At 37.2% G+C, this 17478-nt stretch overlaps 1 protein-coding gene and 1 long non-coding RNA gene across 2 annotated transcripts in view; both read left to right on the forward strand.

Moving 5' to 3' along the window:
• The window catches only part of LOC127120367 (uncharacterized), a 38868-nt gene extending 21506 nt beyond the window's left edge, over positions 1 to 17362 (forward strand). The window contains exons 3-4 of the long non-coding RNA XR_007803191.1: positions 15871 to 15945; positions 16713 to 17362. This is a non-coding gene — a long non-coding RNA (uncharacterized LOC127120367). The remainder of the gene's footprint in view (positions 1 to 15870; positions 15946 to 16712) is intronic.
• LOC127120349 (uncharacterized) lies at positions 11869 to 13068 on the forward strand. The gene is made up of 2 exons (XM_051050766.1): positions 11869 to 11976; positions 12593 to 13068. The coding sequence occupies exons 1-2, from the start codon at positions 11883 to 11885 to the stop codon at positions 12811 to 12813; spliced, it is 315 nt and encodes a 104-aa protein (XP_050906723.1). The 5' UTR covers positions 11869 to 11882; the 3' UTR covers positions 12814 to 13068.
• Positions 17363 to 17478: the final 116 nt, after the last annotated feature.

Consider the following 17478-nt stretch of genomic DNA (forward strand, 5'->3'; position numbering starts at 1 on the left):
TAAGGATATCCCCCTATTCGCGGGACATGACCGTAATATTGTAATCGTGGGGTAATAAAGAGAGGTCCGATATCATTTATTTAAAGTCCATGTTTTAAGTTCATTAGGTAATTATGGTGATACCGCATTAAATCGATACATTAAAATCAACACATTAAGATCAATCAATACATTAAAAACCAACACATTAAAATTAATTAGTAATCAATATGAATCTTCACATTAAAGTGAAGTAATTTGGAATCCATCTCCACGAAAGTCTCTCACACGTAAGGAGACCTAGCCGGCCACTTCATTGGGGATATGGAAGCTTTTACATCATTCAACGCACGGGTTAGAGCATAAGGATAAAATATGATTTGATTAATACCATAAAATGCCATAAAATGCACATAACAGTTAGAGTTCAGGCCAAATGATGCAACAATAATGAAATACACATAAAATGGAACAGCAAAGGGACAAAGCAGCCACTGTCCCGTTCGCCTCTGCCTCGCCTAGCGAAGGCTCAGCGAAGGCTCGCTGCAGGCTCGCCTAGCGATGAGCTAGCGAGCGACCACGGGTTTGGAATTTCAGAACAGTATGATTCCAGCATGTTACATATCTTATCACATTCAATTACAGAAATAACATGGTCCAATATTCATGATGTTCAGGCACATTCGAGCCCGCATGCAAAGTATGATCCCATATCCAAAAATTCAATATTTCATGATGTATTATGCATTTAGAGATTATGAAATGGAAACATAAAACGGTAATGATACACAAACCTGTTGGCAATCTAGTAACGATGCTGAATTGACGGATCCTTGTTGGTGTCGGGTTGAGTCGGGCAGCGGTAACTCCGGTGCGGATACGTGGCCGTCAAAGTTCCCGTGCTAGGGTTTCCGTCCGTCTTTCTCTGCTTTTCCGTGTTGTTTCTCCGTTTTCGTGTGTGTCTTTCGTTACTGAAGAGCTGGTACTTATAGTAGTAGTGGTGGTGACCTAATGGGCTTAAAATGAGGTCCAAAATTTCAGATTTTCGCAAGCTTCGCTAGGCGAAGGAATTGCTCGCCTAGCGAGCAAGCTAGTTCTGGGCTTTTTCTGGACCTGATGCTTCGCTGGGCGAGTGGCATGATGAACTGTTCGCTAGGCGAAGGGACTGCTCGCCTAGCGAGCAAGCTATTTTGGGCCCCTTTTGGATTGGGCCTGTTGTGAGCTGGGCTTTTGTTCACTTGATGTCGGTGCCTTGCAGAATAAGTCGGAGGGTCTTGAGAAATGCTTTGTAATACCAACGGGCAAATTTTGGGGTATGACATCAGCAGAGGTAATATCACTCCTTTCTATAATTCTTTTACAACTATGTGATTGTGTATGTTAGAACAAAAGTTCTTACTCTCGTTGATGTAAATTTGTTTGCATATATTGTTTGAACATTAAAAATCTGATTTGTGAATCATACTTGGGCATAATTATCATGACATACTTCATAATGCATATCCATACTGCATAAAAATTCATTAAAATCTGGTTTGGCATCAGCATGTATCGATCCAAACATGTATGCATCGATTCATATCTTCTGCATTTCAAATTTGTCAAAACTGGTTCAGGATGTATCGATCCATCCGTCCTTTGTATCGATACATAGACCTTTTAAAAACAAAAATGCATGATATGGATCGATCCATGGCCATATGCATCGACACATACTGATTGCTATTTGGATTAAATGCATTTTTTTCTCTCTCATGGATCGACACATCAGCCACTCTTATCACATCCTATCTCAAGACTTCATATCAGCAGTCCCCATACCTCCCAAAACCAGCGGCTAACCCTAATTTTCCTCATCATCACTCTCTCTAAAACCCTAAATTCATTCCACTTTCCCTCAACCTTTCATCACCATGCCTCCACGAACCATTCCAGCTAGAGCAAAGGGAAAAGGAAAAGGAAAGGAACCGGTTGGTACTTCTCAACAGCTACCAGACATTCCTCCAAATGCCTTAGACTTGCTTCATCCTGCAATTGCTACTGAGTTTGAGGATTCCTTCAAGACAAGGTTAGTTATGAAACCCCATATCTTTGATAAACATGATGCTATTCATCTGCATCTCAATGATGTGGTTGAACTCCTACATGCACAAAGACTTGGGTCACTACGCCAAAAACTGGAATAGACAGCGCACCTTAGAGGGTGCTTTATTACAAAAGAGCACTCTAAAGTGAAGCGAAAAAATAAGGAGCGAACAACTGGAATAGACAGCGCACTTTAGAGGGCGCTTTTGTAATAAAGCGCCCTCTAAGGTGAAGCGAAAAAATAAGGAGGAGATAGAGGGACAACAATACAGGGCGCTTTTTAGAAAGCGCCCTCTAAGGTTACCCTTAGAGGGCGCTTTTAAAAAAGCGCTCTATAAGTCCATGTGCATTTCCAGTTTATAAAGCGCTTTTGGAAAGCCTTAGAGAGCGCTTTCATAAGCGCCCTCTTAGGCCCCCTTTAGAGGGCGCTTTTTTTCCACAAGCGTCCTCTAAGGTCCCCTTTAGTAAACATTAAAATTATAACATACTGCGCGTTTTGTTATTTCACTCTCTGTTATTTTCGTTCTTTTTCACGTTAGGGTTCTCACTGCTACGATTTTCGCTACTTCTAAGGCGTTCTCCTTCCACCTCTGTTAGATCTACGACGTTTCCTCCTTCTATTAATTCGTTGTTAGCTGTTCGATTTTGACACCATAGGTATTTTTCTAATCTTCATATTACTTGGTTTCTCTTCTGACGTTCGCTATTGTTCATTTTTAGTTTCATTTTTCTTGGTTCATACATTTATTGAGTATTCTCAACAATAATTATTGTGTTGCAATGCTAGCAATGAAGACTAGGCATTATGGGTTAAATTTCACCAACTGTTCCATTTGTTTCTCGATGTAGAAAAAGGAGGCAGCAATATCTAAAACACCTTCTACCAATCAAAGGTACACTATGCAGCTTATGAGTGTATTTATTCTAGCATACATAGCGTAGCTAGTAACTTAAGAAGTTTAGGTATGGATGTTATTTGATAGAGTAAATTAGAGTCGACTATTCTTCTGTTAGCTTTCAGTTAGACCATTATACAATTCTACATATATATTTTCTAGTCAATGTTTATCTTTTGTAAAAACTATATGATGATATATAACTATGCTACAAATTAGTGCATACCACTAATGCTTAATGCATGGTTCATACATTCTCATGCTATTGAAGTCAGAGATATCTGAAAATGTTGAGAAACTAACTCAATAAACCAAAATTGTTTTGGTTTTGGGTTGTTGTTGGAGACATGAATGCCCTGCACAGAGACTAACTCAATAAAGCGAAATTGTTTTGTCTCATCCCATTTTTGGTTTCTCTTCTGAAATTGTTTTTTGTTTATTCTAATTAGTAATGGATAATACATGGATGTCTTCCAATCGATTGTCGAGAGAGTACGAGAATGGGGTATCATAACTCGTTAAGTTTGCCATTGCGCATGCCGAAGACCCCAGTAGAATGATATGTCCTTGCTTGGGTTGTTGTTATGGGAAACGGGTTGACGCAGTTCAGTTGACATCGCATCTAATGAGGCATGGAATTGATCGAAGTTATACATGTTGGAATTTGCATGGTGAGAAAAGTAACGAGAATGTTGAACCGGGGGATAGTACGACCTATGCCTCAAACTATAGTGGCGCAGATACATACGATTGTGATCGAGTTGAAGAGATTGCAGAAGCACTTGAAGGAGATCTTAAGGATTGTCCCGAAATGTTTGAGAGGTTGGTAAGTGATGCAGAGAAACCTTTGTATGATGGTTGCACTAAATTCACAAGATTGTCTGCGGTATTAAAGTTGTACAACTTAAAGGCGGGCAATGGATGGTCGGATAAAATTTTCACAGAGTTATTAGCCCTTTTGAAAGATATGCTTTCTGAGGATAATGTTCTTCCCAATCGAACATATGAGACCAAAAAGATGTTGTGCTTTATTGGCATGAGCTATGATAAGATACATGCATGTCCAAACGATTGCGTTTTGTTTCGAAATGAGTATGCATCGTTAAATGAGTGTCCTAAATGCGGTGTCTCGCGATATAAGAACAATTTGTCTCCAGCAAAAGTCTTGTGGTATTTTCCTGTTATTCCGAGATTTAGACGCATGTTTCGTAGTGAAACCGATTCAAGACACTTGACCTGGCATGCAGATGAAAGAATTATAGATGGAAAGTATCGACATCCGGAAGATTCACCACAGTGGTTAAAAATTGATAATGATTATCCTGAATTTGGAGAAGAATCAAGAAACCTTCGCTTGGCATTATCTACTGATGGAATGAACCCACACGGTATCCAGAGTATCTCACACAGTACATGGCCTGTGATTATTATGATTTATAACCTACCTCCATGGCTATGTATGAAGCGTAAGTACATGATGTTGTCTATGTTGATTTCTGGACCTAAACAACCAGGGAATGACATAGACGTGTACTTGAAGTCCTTAATCGAAGATTTAAAGATTTTGTGGGAGACCGGTGTGGTGGTTTATGATGGATATAGGAAAAAAAGTTTCAACTTGAGGGCGATGTTGTTTGGCACAATTAATGATTTTCCAGCATACGGAAATCTATCAGGGTATAGCATAAAAGGTCAATGTGCGTGTCCTATTTGTGAAGATAAAACAAATTGGAAGCGCTTGGAGTTTGGTCAGAAGAATGTCTTTCTCGGTCATCGGAGATTCTTAAATTCAAATCATCACTACCGTGGATGGAGAAAGGCGTTCAATGGAGAGACAGAACAGGGCAGAGCTCCACCTATATTGACGGGTGATCAAATTTTTGAAAAGGTGAAAGATTTGGATACTCAGTTTGGCAAGCCTTTTGCCCACACACTTGTCAAAAGTGGGTGGAAGAAGAGGTCAGTTTTTTTTGAATTGCCGTATTGGAAGTCCTTGTATGTGAGACATTTTCTTGATGTTATGCATATTGAAAAAAATGTATTTGAAAGTGTTATTGGCACGTTACTCAATATACAAGGAAAATCTAAGGATGGCCTTAAGGCAAGAAAGGACTTGATAGCGATGGGAATAAGAACTGAATTAGGACCCTTGAAGAAAGGAAAACGAACATATCTACCGCCTGCTGCTTATACTCTATCTAGAAAGGAGAAAAAAACATTGTGTAAGTTTCTAAGTGAAGTTAAAGTTCCAGAAGGGTACTCTTCAGATATTAGAAGACTTGTGTCTATGAAAGATCTCAAGTTAAAGAGTTTAAAGACCCATGATTGCCATGTTATAATGGAACATTTTCTCCCAATAGGTATACGTTCTATTCTTCCAGAAAAAGTAAGAAGCTCTATAACTAAGTTGTGTTCTTTCTTCAAGTCAATTTGCAGTAAGGTGATCGATCTTGCGATCTTACCAATGTTGCAAAAAGAAATCGTTATTACTTTGTGTGAGCTTGAAATGTTTTTTCCTCCATCATTTTTTGACATAATGGTACATCTAGTTGTTCATCTTGTGAAAGAGACACAATTGTGTGGACCAGCTTATATGAGATGGATGTACCCTGTTGAACGTTATATGAAAATATTAAAAGGGTACGTGAAGAACCGAAGTCGACCAGAAGGTTGTATGGTTGAAAGATACATTGTTGAAGAAGCGATTGAGTTTTATACTGAATATTTGTCTAATGTTCAGTCAATCGGACTCCCCAAGTCTCAGCTTGTCGAAAAGAAAGAAGGAAAAAATCTAATTGGAAATAAAATCGTGGCAGTATCAAGGGTCGAACGGGACCAAGTGCATTTGTATGTTCTGCACAATGAGAATGAGGTTGAGCCGTATGTTGAAATTCACAAGGATGTTCTCCGAGGTTTAAATCCCAATAGAAATGAAAATTGGATAGTACGAGAGCACAATTGATGTTTTATACCTTGGTTTAAGGATCATATTTATTCAAAGTATTATTCAGATCCCGCTTCAATAACAGAAAGGTTGAGATGCTTAACATATGGTCCAAGTTTCCATGTTTTTTCTTATAGCGCATACGCGATTAATGGATACACATTTTATACCAAAGAACAAGATGATAAAAGTACTATGCAGAATAGTGGTGTCACCGTGGTAGCTGAAGCAATGCACATATCAAGTGTGAAGGACTTAAACCCCAAATTTGCAAATCTGTCGTATTTTGGTGTTATCGAGCGCATTTGGGTGTTTGATTATGAGAAGTTTCAGATTCCTATATTTGGTTGCAAGTGGGTTGAAAATAATAACGGCATTCGAATGGATAAGTCAGGATTTTTGCAAGTGGATCTTAATAGGGTGGGATACAAAGATGAGTCTTTTATTCTAGCCTCTCAAGCTAGACAGGTGTTCTATGTCAATGATCCGAAAAGTACGAAATGGTCTATAGTTCTTTTTTCCAACAAAGTAATTGATGAAAACACTGGAGATCAAGGTGATATTGATGTTGAGATTGAATCGTTTACCAGAAATGATCAAGATGAGAATATTATATCAAATGATTCATATATTAGAAATGATCATAATGAGGGTATTTGGATCAATCCAACCGTCTGTGTTGTTAAGAGACATGTAGAACATATTTCAACCAAGAAAAGAAAGAGAACTTAGTGAAAAAGGTACAGGTCAAATGATTTTAATTGTTTTCTTTATTACAGGTAAAATGACTTTTATTACAGCAAATCGAGTCAGTTGCATCAAAAAAAAGGTATAAACACAATTATATGATATTTATGCATAGAAAATGTTAATTCTTGATCTTATACTTCACTTAACTAATTTTATGATATTTTAGGTTCATGCTATTGATATTGAATAAAAAGAGGTTGTTGCTAAGAAGACTGCGGCTAGCAAAAAAAACATACATCTCAGAGATGCTTTTGCTACTTAGTTTTATTTCTTTTTAAGTTATGAATTGGTTGTATATTTAGAATCTTTAGAAGTTAAACGATTATATATCAGTGGATTGTTGTATATGTATGGATTGTTGTATATAAGGCTTGTTGAATGCAATGTGTGAAAAAGGGCTTCAAATTATACAGTTTTAGGTGTACTGCTTCAATATACAGGTTGTCTAAAATAAATAAATAAATATAGCGCTTTTTAAAAAAAAAATTTAAATAACCACCCACTTTAGAGGGCGCTTTCCAAAATAAGCGCCCTCTAAACCCTTTAAATTTCCACTTTAGAGGGCGCTTTCCAGTAAAAGCGCCCTCTAAACCCTTAAAAGTTTCCACTTTAGAGGACGCTTTCCAGTAAAAGCGCCCTCTAAACCCTTAAAAGTTTCCACTTTAGAGGGCGCTTTCTTTAAAAAGCGCCCTCTAAAGTGGCCCTTAAAGGGCTTAAAGAGCCACTTTAGAGAGCGCTTTCACCAGGAAAAAAAGCGTTGTCTTTACCTATGCCAGCGCCAGATTAGAGGGCGCTTTAAAGCGCTGTTATAGGCCAAAAAAAGCGCCCTCTTTTCCCTTATTTGGCGTAGTGGGTCATTTTTGTCTACAAAGGATGATTATCATGAGGATTTTATCCGTGCATTTTATGCTGGCCTACAACCTGGTAGAGGATATATGTTTAAGTGTTCTATCGGTGTCAGAACATATACTTTTGAAGCTGCTGATTGGGAAACGGTGTTTCAAATTCCGCTTCCGTCGCTTAATTTGAAGTCCTGGCATGACCTGCATTTTGATACTAAATTTAACATGAAGGAGTTTACTCCATCTATCTTGAAACTGGACAGACCGCTGAGTGAAGATGAACACGTCACGTCTGGCATGATTAAGAAAACGCCGCGTATTCTTCATTGGATTATCTCGCACATTCTGCGTCCAGCAAACAGTGGACATTCTCAGTTAGACAGGGCAAGCATACATCTCCTGTATATTCTGCAAAATAAGGTTCCCTTGAATTGGGCTAATTACTTTGTGAAGCGCCTATTTTTCGTGTGTAACAGCTCCAAGAATGTCTCTCTTGGTTATACTTCTCAAATAATGAAAATTCTTAAGTTTTGGAAAGTTGCAATCCCTCTAGTTCCTCTCATATCTCCATCTGCTGCTCAAGAGTTTGACTCTTCCACTTTATCTCATATGGGATATCGGTGGGACAAGGACCGTAAATGTTTCTACTTCTTTGAAAGGAAATCCAAAACAAGGATCTATAATTTTGATGTGCCTTCTGAACGAATCCATGTTGTTGAAGACCAACCTGATGAAGAAATGCATGATGCGCAAGAAGCAGATGTGCCTCCAGCTGAGGACAATGCTGGTTGGGGTGATTGGGTGCCACAAAGGTGGTCTCCAACCAACTATGTACCTGAACCTACGGTTCCTCCGTTCTCCGGCAGTGCTTCATCTTCAACACCTACTGCGCACCTCACTCAAACAAGGAACGTCATGACGAGGCACGGTCTTGGCATGTACAACAAAATGAGTGGCATAAGGAGCACCGTGAGTGGCATGATGAGCATACACGGATGTACCATAACCAACACTCTTGGCACCAAGACATGGTTAAGTGGCACCAAGTCTTCTACAATGAAATGTCTGGCTTTATGGACGACTGCCGTGCCAATCCTGGTATTATGGACAGATTTAGAAGTGTTGAAGTTCAGAACCGGTTTAGGCACTACTCCTTCATGGGCCAAAATCCAGACACAATGCCTCCTCCTCCGCCTCCGCCAAGCTTCAGAGATCCTGATAGAGATGATGAGGAGTCATGTGGTGGCTACAATCCACATTAAACCATCATCATTTCATTTCATTGCATTTCATTTCATGTTGCTTAAGTTTTTTTTGAATTGTTGCACAATATATGGTTTAGCTTATGTAATTCTTAAACACGTTCTACTACTTAAATGCTTATCACTTTCTGTTTACTTCTGATGTTATTGCCCTTATTTGTCATTCTTTGTGAATGATTCTTTACCTTTAAGCTTCCTTCTTTGTGATTGTTAGCTTCTTTATCATTTTTTTGCCATGTCCTGCTACAACATGTTGCCTTGATAAACCTGTTTCTTCTTCTTTTTGATGTTGACAAAGGGGGAGAAATGCAGATATGTTGACAGATATGCACAAACTCAGGGGGAGTATCACACATCTTACCAAAAATTTGCCATCATCAAAAAGGGGGAGTTTGTGAGCAAATTCTTTACTTTGAATAAATTTTGAATGATAGCAAATTGTGTGATCATCATCCAATTGTTGGCTGTGCATTATTTTACATGATTCATTTGTGTTTTTATCCCATACTATTGTATCATGAGTGTACATAAAGATCCACATTGATACATCTCTTAAAAAGAACTCATAAAAACTATTTTGTGTCAGTATGTATCAATACATACTCTTATGCATCGATCCATAAAATATGTTGTAAACCACAAAACACTTTTATTCAGTATGTATCGATCCATACGAGTCATGTATCGATACATGGACAGGCAAAATGCTCTATGGATCGATCCATACGAGCCTTGCATCGATCCATGTTAGTTGAAATGATCTATGTATCAATACATACGAATTTTGTATCGATCCATGCTTACATAAATTCTCTAAAATTCATCAACCTTACAGTATGTATCGATGCATAACTTCATGTATCAATACATAAGTCTGTTTTACTACTAACAGCTTATGTTTTTCATATATAAGAAGTATTGTGACAGCAGTGAAAAAAAAAACGAATTCTGAGAGGGAAAAACAGTTGAAACACCAATCAAAGGAGTGTGTAGCAGCAATTGTTTGAGCAGTTAGAAACCTGAAAGAGACTTCATCTTCTCCATCTTCTCAATCTCTTTTCTTCAAGAACATCAACACATAATCATTCTTGTTCTTTGGATTAAAGGATCAACGAGATAACGTTCAGTGGTAACGATCAAGGATCTAGCTGAGGTGTTCAGTGGAACGATCAAGGATCTAGCTGAGTTGAAGATTGAAGGGGGTTTCGAGGAAAAACCAATTGGTTTGTCCTTCAAGAACTGGAGTGTTCTTGCGGGTTTGTCAGTCACGTTTGCAGAACAGATTCAGCCGCAGCGTTACGTTTGGAAATCGGGGGATTTCGCAAACAGGTCGTGGAACCGGTGAATTGTTTGCAATTTCTTGCAGGAAATTCTTGATCGTGCTCAAATCAAGTGGAGGTTTCATACAAGAAGAAGTTCTTGGGATTTAGAATTCTGTCTTTGTATTGTAACCTTGTATCAACGAATTCGACATTATTGATAATCACAGTTCTCAATTTCATTTGAAATTGAGAGGGAGACGTACCCACACGCGAGGACGACGTGGGGAACTTCCTTACCAAATCTCTGCGTATCGTATTCTTTCCTTATCTCTCTTTACGTTTTTCAACGGTTTCGCAATTTCAGTTAGTGTGTTGTGGTTGTACTTTTTGCGATACAATAGTGGCAAGAAAACTTCTTTAACTAAAGTCCACTGTTGTTCATCATTGATCACATACACACCAACTGTTTGACAAAACTGTTAGCTGAGTTTTATTCATTGGAATTAGGATTTAGTGATAAGTGCATTCAATTTGATAAGATTCTAGTGTTAATAATTTCTGTCATTCTAATTCAAATCCAGCAATAAATTCGCGTGTCCGGTTTTCTAGTAGCGGTTCAGAATAGACGGAAGTCGATTCGGGACTGAAATTTTCCGCTAAGTTTCAATAACTCTGATAAAATTTTAAATCTGTTTATTTACAAATAGGTGATCTATTCACCCCCCCTCTCGATCACTAGCCACACCGTCTAACAATTTATACAATTATTACGTAGTGATTGAGACTCAAATAACATAAGTCAAATAACTGAAAACTAAAAAACTTGTGCTTGTAATTAAATAACTTTTAGTGGTAACCGGTTACATGCAGACGTTAACCGATTACAACTACGATATTTTCCCTGTTTCTTAAGCTCAAAAGTGACTTTGGCCTTGCCAAGTTGCTAGAAAACCACATCCAGTAACCTTTTTCGTCCTTCTTGAAGTTGAAAGGCTCTTGAAGTAATCTTTGAATGCAAAGTTTAATGCCTAGTAGAATTTAAATAACGGTATATTCCTATATATAAATTATATGATATGATATATGTATGACATTCAACATTAATACTGAGTTATGAGCTTAGCCAAGAATGTGAACTCTGACAAACATACAAAATAAGTGATAGGCTAGATGTATAACATTCAAATGAAATGGTTTATTTTCAATACACATTGGAGTGTACAAACCTACTGAATTAAAAATTATTGATCTTAAGTAAAATTGTTGAGATAAAGTAATAGTACAATGTTGAAATATGTTTCGATTGTATGGAAAAACTGTCAGTGCGGAGATACGTCCAATGTTGGATACTAAATAAATCGCTGCACAAACGACGGTGCAGTGGTACTAAGAATGATTGGATTGTTTGAGAAAGAATATCCGACATTGGAGTACTCAACCTTGATAGCTGATTTTGGGCCCAATAGAAGTTTCGGATACCATGTTAGAATATAGATTGCTAAGCCAGAGAGGGAAAGCTCTTTGGCCTACGAAAGCTGAAAATAATGTTCAATTGAATTAACATTGAGTGCCTTTCGTACTTATATAGGGGTCGAGCCTTAAGAGGCTCAAGCTAACTGAACTAACTGAAATCTAAATAACTCAACATGATACGCTGACTTGGCATACTTTGTTATAACAGTAATTGAGAAACATAGCATACAAATACATAAATATAATATGACTATTGTAGACTAAGAATGTTACTCTCATAATTAATTTGGTTATAATTGTAAACTTAAAGTACTGTGTGTGTATTTTTACTTTTTCTTGACTTTCAGTGTTATTTACTTATCTATTTGTTTTCAGGGTTTGGTATAAAGATGGGAGTAGTTCAAAAGTTTTTCATTGCATCACTGTTCATGTGGTCAGTCCCTCTTGCAATATTATATGCTTTCAACCATAATCTACTTCCTGGTAAGATTCGTGAGTAGTTATGCTTTGTGTCCTAAAGTGGGTGTTGACTTGTATTCTTATTTGTGTGTTTGATATTTTATCGCTGTTAACTACATATTTTGAACACCCCTAACTTTAAGTGGAAAAATATATGTTAAATTGACTTGTAGTGTATCAAAACAAACATTGTTGCTTGTTTTTTCTGTTTCCTTGTTGAAGAGATGGTATCTCACTAATAAGAGTCTCACATCGGATAAAATATGATCTCAACGCATGTTTATAAGTGGGGACAATTCTCACCTTACAAGTCGATTTTGTAAGGTTGAGTTAGACCCAACCACAATTGTTAAGATAATCATGGGACTATTAACACTTTATTTTTTATCATAAAAAACTAATAATGAGAGCACTTTGGTGAGAACTGGTGAAAAGAAGTTATTGTTTCCTTAACACTGACTAACTTAGAATTTGTTTTTCAAAAAAGACATTGAAATTATGAGTTTCTCTTTGTCTTGTTTATTGAGTGCTTCTCTTTTCTGCTGGGCATAATGGATCTCATCATTCCCGGAATACAGCTCATCATAAAAAAGAACGAAAGTTTTGAAACTACCTTAACGTGTTCCCTTTTCTGTAACAGGAATTTCCAATTTGTCCCCTTACTCTATGACACTAGTGAGCGGATTTCTTGCCGTCATATCTGTTAACATAGTCATTGCATTTTACATATATTTGGCAATGAGAGAACCCGCAGATAAACATGAGCCTGATCCTAAATTTCTTGCTGAGGCCAAAGCTAGTATAAACCAGTCTACAGGAGATGCTCAACAATCTTCCCAGCCTCTCAAGAAACAACAGTAGGTTGCTGTTCTTAGATTTCTTGGTCGTAAACATGAGTTGTTCTGTTCATCTCGGGAAGGGGAGGGGAGAATGGGGATGAAGGGAGAAGGTCCTGAATTGTGTGTTGATCATACTTCTGTTATGAAGTTTGCACACAATCCATCTTGTGCACAACTTGTTTTCATTATGTTAGTTTTGTATCAATTTTATTTATATATTTTCAAGTTACTTTCAGTTCTGAATATTTTCATTAAATTGATGAGGTGGCACTATTAACTAATTTTTTTCAAAGCCAAAATAAATTACTTTATTAAAGAATAACATTCCGGCATATGAAATGCCACTACTAGCTAGCCAAAATTACAGATACATACACCACACCAGACAAACAAAAGAGCACTCCCAGCACCTCTAACAAACCAGAAACCAGAAGATTATAGAACAAAGACCCACCCCAACACTACCAGACGCCCTGGCCAGAAAACACACCAAATTGACCCAAACATACGCTGACTGCGATACAGGAATTAAAAATGACGCAAGTCCAACTAAGCTCCCCAAACCACTTACTCATCACCAGGGGAAAACAGGTGCAACACTCCATCAAAGCCTGGCATACCTGCAAGACTCCCTAATAGAGGATTCCTTATCTTTGAAGCTTGGTACTAGTACCTTGATACCTTTGTGTCTTTATATCTCTAAATCATTCTTTCTCTCACATCTTAATATTTTTTTAATCATTCATATATCATCAAGTATACATCAAGAAATCAATGTTACCACATAGTAAAGGCACTTAATCCTATCTCCAACACAACACACCAAAACCACCAAACAAAAGCAAAGACAAGAATGATACCAGGTTCTTCATCCAACCTCAAATCTGCAACTGAAATCAGAAAATCCGCAGGATGCAGCGCCTATGCTGATACTCTGCTGAAATCAGAATGATACCGGGTTCTATATCCAACCTCAAGTCCGCAAATGAAATCAGAATATCCGTTGGATGCAGCGCCTATGCCGATACTCTGCTGAAGTCAGACCTCACTGGCTCCAGCCATCCATAAGTAACATGTAGCTATTATGCGACACATAGGTTGAATGAGTGAACTGGTGCCAGTACTGATATTTGAGTCAAAGTGAATTGATGAATTATTATCGCCGACGAATATGCGAGAACCCCAAAGCGCTTCGAGTAATACCTTCACTTCTTCTGCTATTATTGCGTACGAATCTCCTTCATCTTTATTTTCTTTAAACTCTGTGATGCCGAATCATCCCGACAGGCCATGTAATGATGGCTTCATGAAATTTGGATTACTGCAGGGTGTATCGAGATGCAGGACCGAGGATCTCAGGGTGAAGAATCGACATCAAGCTGTAAAACGGAAGCCTCCCGCTGTGGAATGATGAGACGGATCTCCAGAAAATCTATGTTGCAGAGTTGGAGGAAGACGGATAATTGAAGAATGAAGTTGATGAAGAGTCAAGGCTCAAAGCTCCACCGTGTAGAGCTTCAAATGTTGAAGTTCTCACGGCGATGGGAGGAGCGTATGATGAGGATGAGGAGGGATTCTCAAAGAGAAATGGAATATGAAGGTTGAACCGAATCCCCAAAATCCAATCGAATGAGGATTCAATTGGTTAAATAGGGGATCAATCATAACTAACTCGGGCAGGCTCTTGGGCAACCAGGTCAGTTAGTTAGTTGGTTAACAATGTGAGATTCAGTTAGTTGATTATCTCATTCTGTTAGAGTGAATCCAATGACAGTGAAAAATTAATTAATTGATGGAATGTTAGTTAATAAGTTAGTTTGAAGTTAGACAACTGTTACACATGTTTGGTTACTTAGAAGTTAGTTAGAAAGACGGTTAAGAGTTGGTTGAGGATTGACGTTCTGATTCCGGTTCATTTTTATGCAGGTTGGGTTTTGTTAGCACATTATTTTTACTAACCACTTTACTGCAGTTAAAAAAATAGGTTAAAAGTGATCATGATGTTAGTCATATAATTGGAAAGGTTAGTGAAGTGGTTATAGTTATGGTCAGTTAGAAGTTTAGATGCAGATGCAATTAATTAACTTGAAATGCTGCTATGAAAATTCTGCTATGGCAGTAAATGCAGTTTCCTGTTAGACTTCCACAGTGGGTTAAAAACTGCTAAATATTTCATGAACTGCTGCTATCCGTTTGTGAATTGCGGTTTGCGTCTAGTTTGCGTCGTGTATCTTCAATGTGTGGCATGTTTTGTGTTATTAATTAATTTGTTATTGCTAGTCTAGTTAAGTGAATGCTTAGGTTAGGGCATGTGTCCGAATGCTGTGAATATGACTGTTTTCATGTGTGGAGCGTGGCTAACTTGAAGTGAGGTGAATGGATTCCGTCATTACACTATGATTGTTGCCGCTAGATTAACTTGTAACTGTAACAATTAATTGCATTTTGAATTAGTTGGAGAAAGATTAATTAGATGCAGTTTGCGGTAAAAAAAATGACAATTGTGAAGTGCACCTAAATGGAAACCCTTTTCTACGTCGAACTGAATTGATGACGGTCAATTTCTCCTGTTAAATGACATTTCGTTATTTATTAATTGTGATGTTAGAATGATAAATTTAAGCGAAGGTTATTGATCAGAAACATTTTGGCCTTAATGCTGATTTTGGTTATAATTTCTGCAGCTTGATGCAGGCTGAACAAGTCGAACATCTCACCGGTTTTGACGTGGATTGCTACACAGGACAGGACGCGATGCCAAGGTTAATTGTCGGCGCGTTGCAGCTTGGATCTTTTGCATTGCCGACATATTGCTGCTGCTGCAAGTTGTGATGGTGGAACTCCCTCATGACTGGTAATTTGCGGCTGTGTTGGTTAGAAAATTAGACAAGATGAAATTCATTTTAGTTAGAATTGGTTATATATGTTAAAAATTGAAATGAAGTTTGTTAGTTGAAGTTAGTAAGCAATTAAAATTCTATTAGGACTTATATGTTAGTTTATGAGATGAAGAATTGTTAGTTACAGAAGGATGTCAATAAGCTATTAAGTCAAAATGGATTTCTGGTTTTGTAAGCAGTGAAGTTAAAATGGCCTGCCGGCTCCGGAATGTCATGTTGTGAGCTGCTATGGATTAACCGTTAGCCAAACTTTGGTAAGCACATGAATGATTACTTGTCATAATTTTCTGTCATTTTGGTTATGAATACTGTTAGCGGGTAATTGAAATGAATTTGTGTTAACGTGAATTTGACATTGAAATTTCGGTCAATTGAAATGCATACATGGTTTGAAATGGAATTAATTCTTACTCCTGTTATTAATCCATTGTTTGTTATGATGTTTGGACTGCTGTCTGATGTTGTGAATCGATTGATTAATTTTAATCATAATACATTGTTAAAATTTGTTTTGAATTTCTATTGATAAATTGTTAGGTGGTTATTGAAACAGTTAGAATTAATTATGTTGCATTCTTTTATTGCTGCTAAGTCGTAGGAAACTGAGTTTATGAGATTTTTTGTAGAATACTTGAATCTCGAATTAACGGACCGGTATGGATTGGTGGTGTGTTAAGTAGAAGGTTTCACTTTGTTTTGACGTCTTGAATGTTAACTAGTGAGAAAACCAATGTTGAATTCTAATAACTATGTTGTGCGAAGTAGATTGGTTGGCATGAAACTTTATTTATTGAGTTGGTTTCAATGTGAACTTGTTATAAAAGTGAAATAGCAAGATAGAGATTAATATGAAATGTTACTCGATTTTGTTATGGATTTATAACTGATTATGTGTCGATTGGCACCGTCTTTCTGCCAATGTTAGCTTAAACACAATGCCTGCTCGTTATAATTTTGCTAATGGTTCGGTTTGTTAATTGGATTTGGTGTTGTTGAAAACTTTTATTAATTTATTTTGCAGGTTATAATTAGGTTGGTGTTATTTGCCTTACTGAAGGATCTTGGCATGTTCATCATGATGGCTGAATACTGAATGAAGACTGTAAGGCCATACTTAATGGAATAGGATTGAAAAAAAAAACCTACATTTATTTGTAAAAATACCTTAAATTGCTCTAAATGAAATTGGATTTGTTAGGCAGGGAATTTTGAATGGAACATTTATTTGATTTATTTGAATGGTTCAAATAAATTGCAACATTTTGGTATCCAGGAGGGTCAAGAAACAGTAGAGTTGCACTAATGCCATGGCATGTAGTCTTTGGTACCTATATCTATGATTTGGCTATAGTTACAACAACTACTGGTCTTTTAGAAAAGGCTACATTCCTTCAAACCAACAACGTCATATCGCGATATTCCAATGAAGCAATTCTGGTCAATGTCTTAGGCATTTTGATTGTTGCTTTAGGTGGCTTTGTTATTCTTGGTCTCGTTAAGCCGACTTTTAATAAAGCTGATGTTTTAAGAGGAAATGAATGAGTGAGTGATTGAATAATTCAAAATTGAGAACATGAACACACTTGAAAGATGCATTCTCTTAGGCTGTAATGGATTGTTGTATGAACAAACTCTTGAACATATATATACACAAGTTTAGTTTTCTTCTCAGAGATGAATGTTTGTTTCTCTTTTGCCAATGAATGACTCATTTCTTTGTTTGGTGCATGTTTGGGGAATGATACAATATTATTGTGTTTTTGGTTTTTGCCAGTATAGAGTATTAT

Source organism: Lathyrus oleraceus, chromosome 1 (assembly GCF_024323335.1).
Source record: "Lathyrus oleraceus cultivar Zhongwan6 chromosome 1, CAAS_Psat_ZW6_1.0, whole genome shotgun sequence".
In the NCBI taxonomy this organism is placed as follows: domain Eukaryota; kingdom Viridiplantae; phylum Streptophyta; class Magnoliopsida; order Fabales; family Fabaceae; genus Lathyrus; species Lathyrus oleraceus.

What these genes read in the sequence shown, in the direction of transcription:
- LOC127120349 (XM_051050766.1), top strand. Translation starts at nt 11,883, where the DNA reads ATGGGAGTAGTTCAAAAGTTTTTCATTGCATCACTGTTCATGTGGTCA. An exon ending in CAACCATAATCTACTTCCTG is followed by an intron (nt 11,977 to 12,592) that starts GTAAGATTCGTG and finishes TTTCTGTAACAG; the next exon opens with GAATTTCCAATTTGTCCCCT.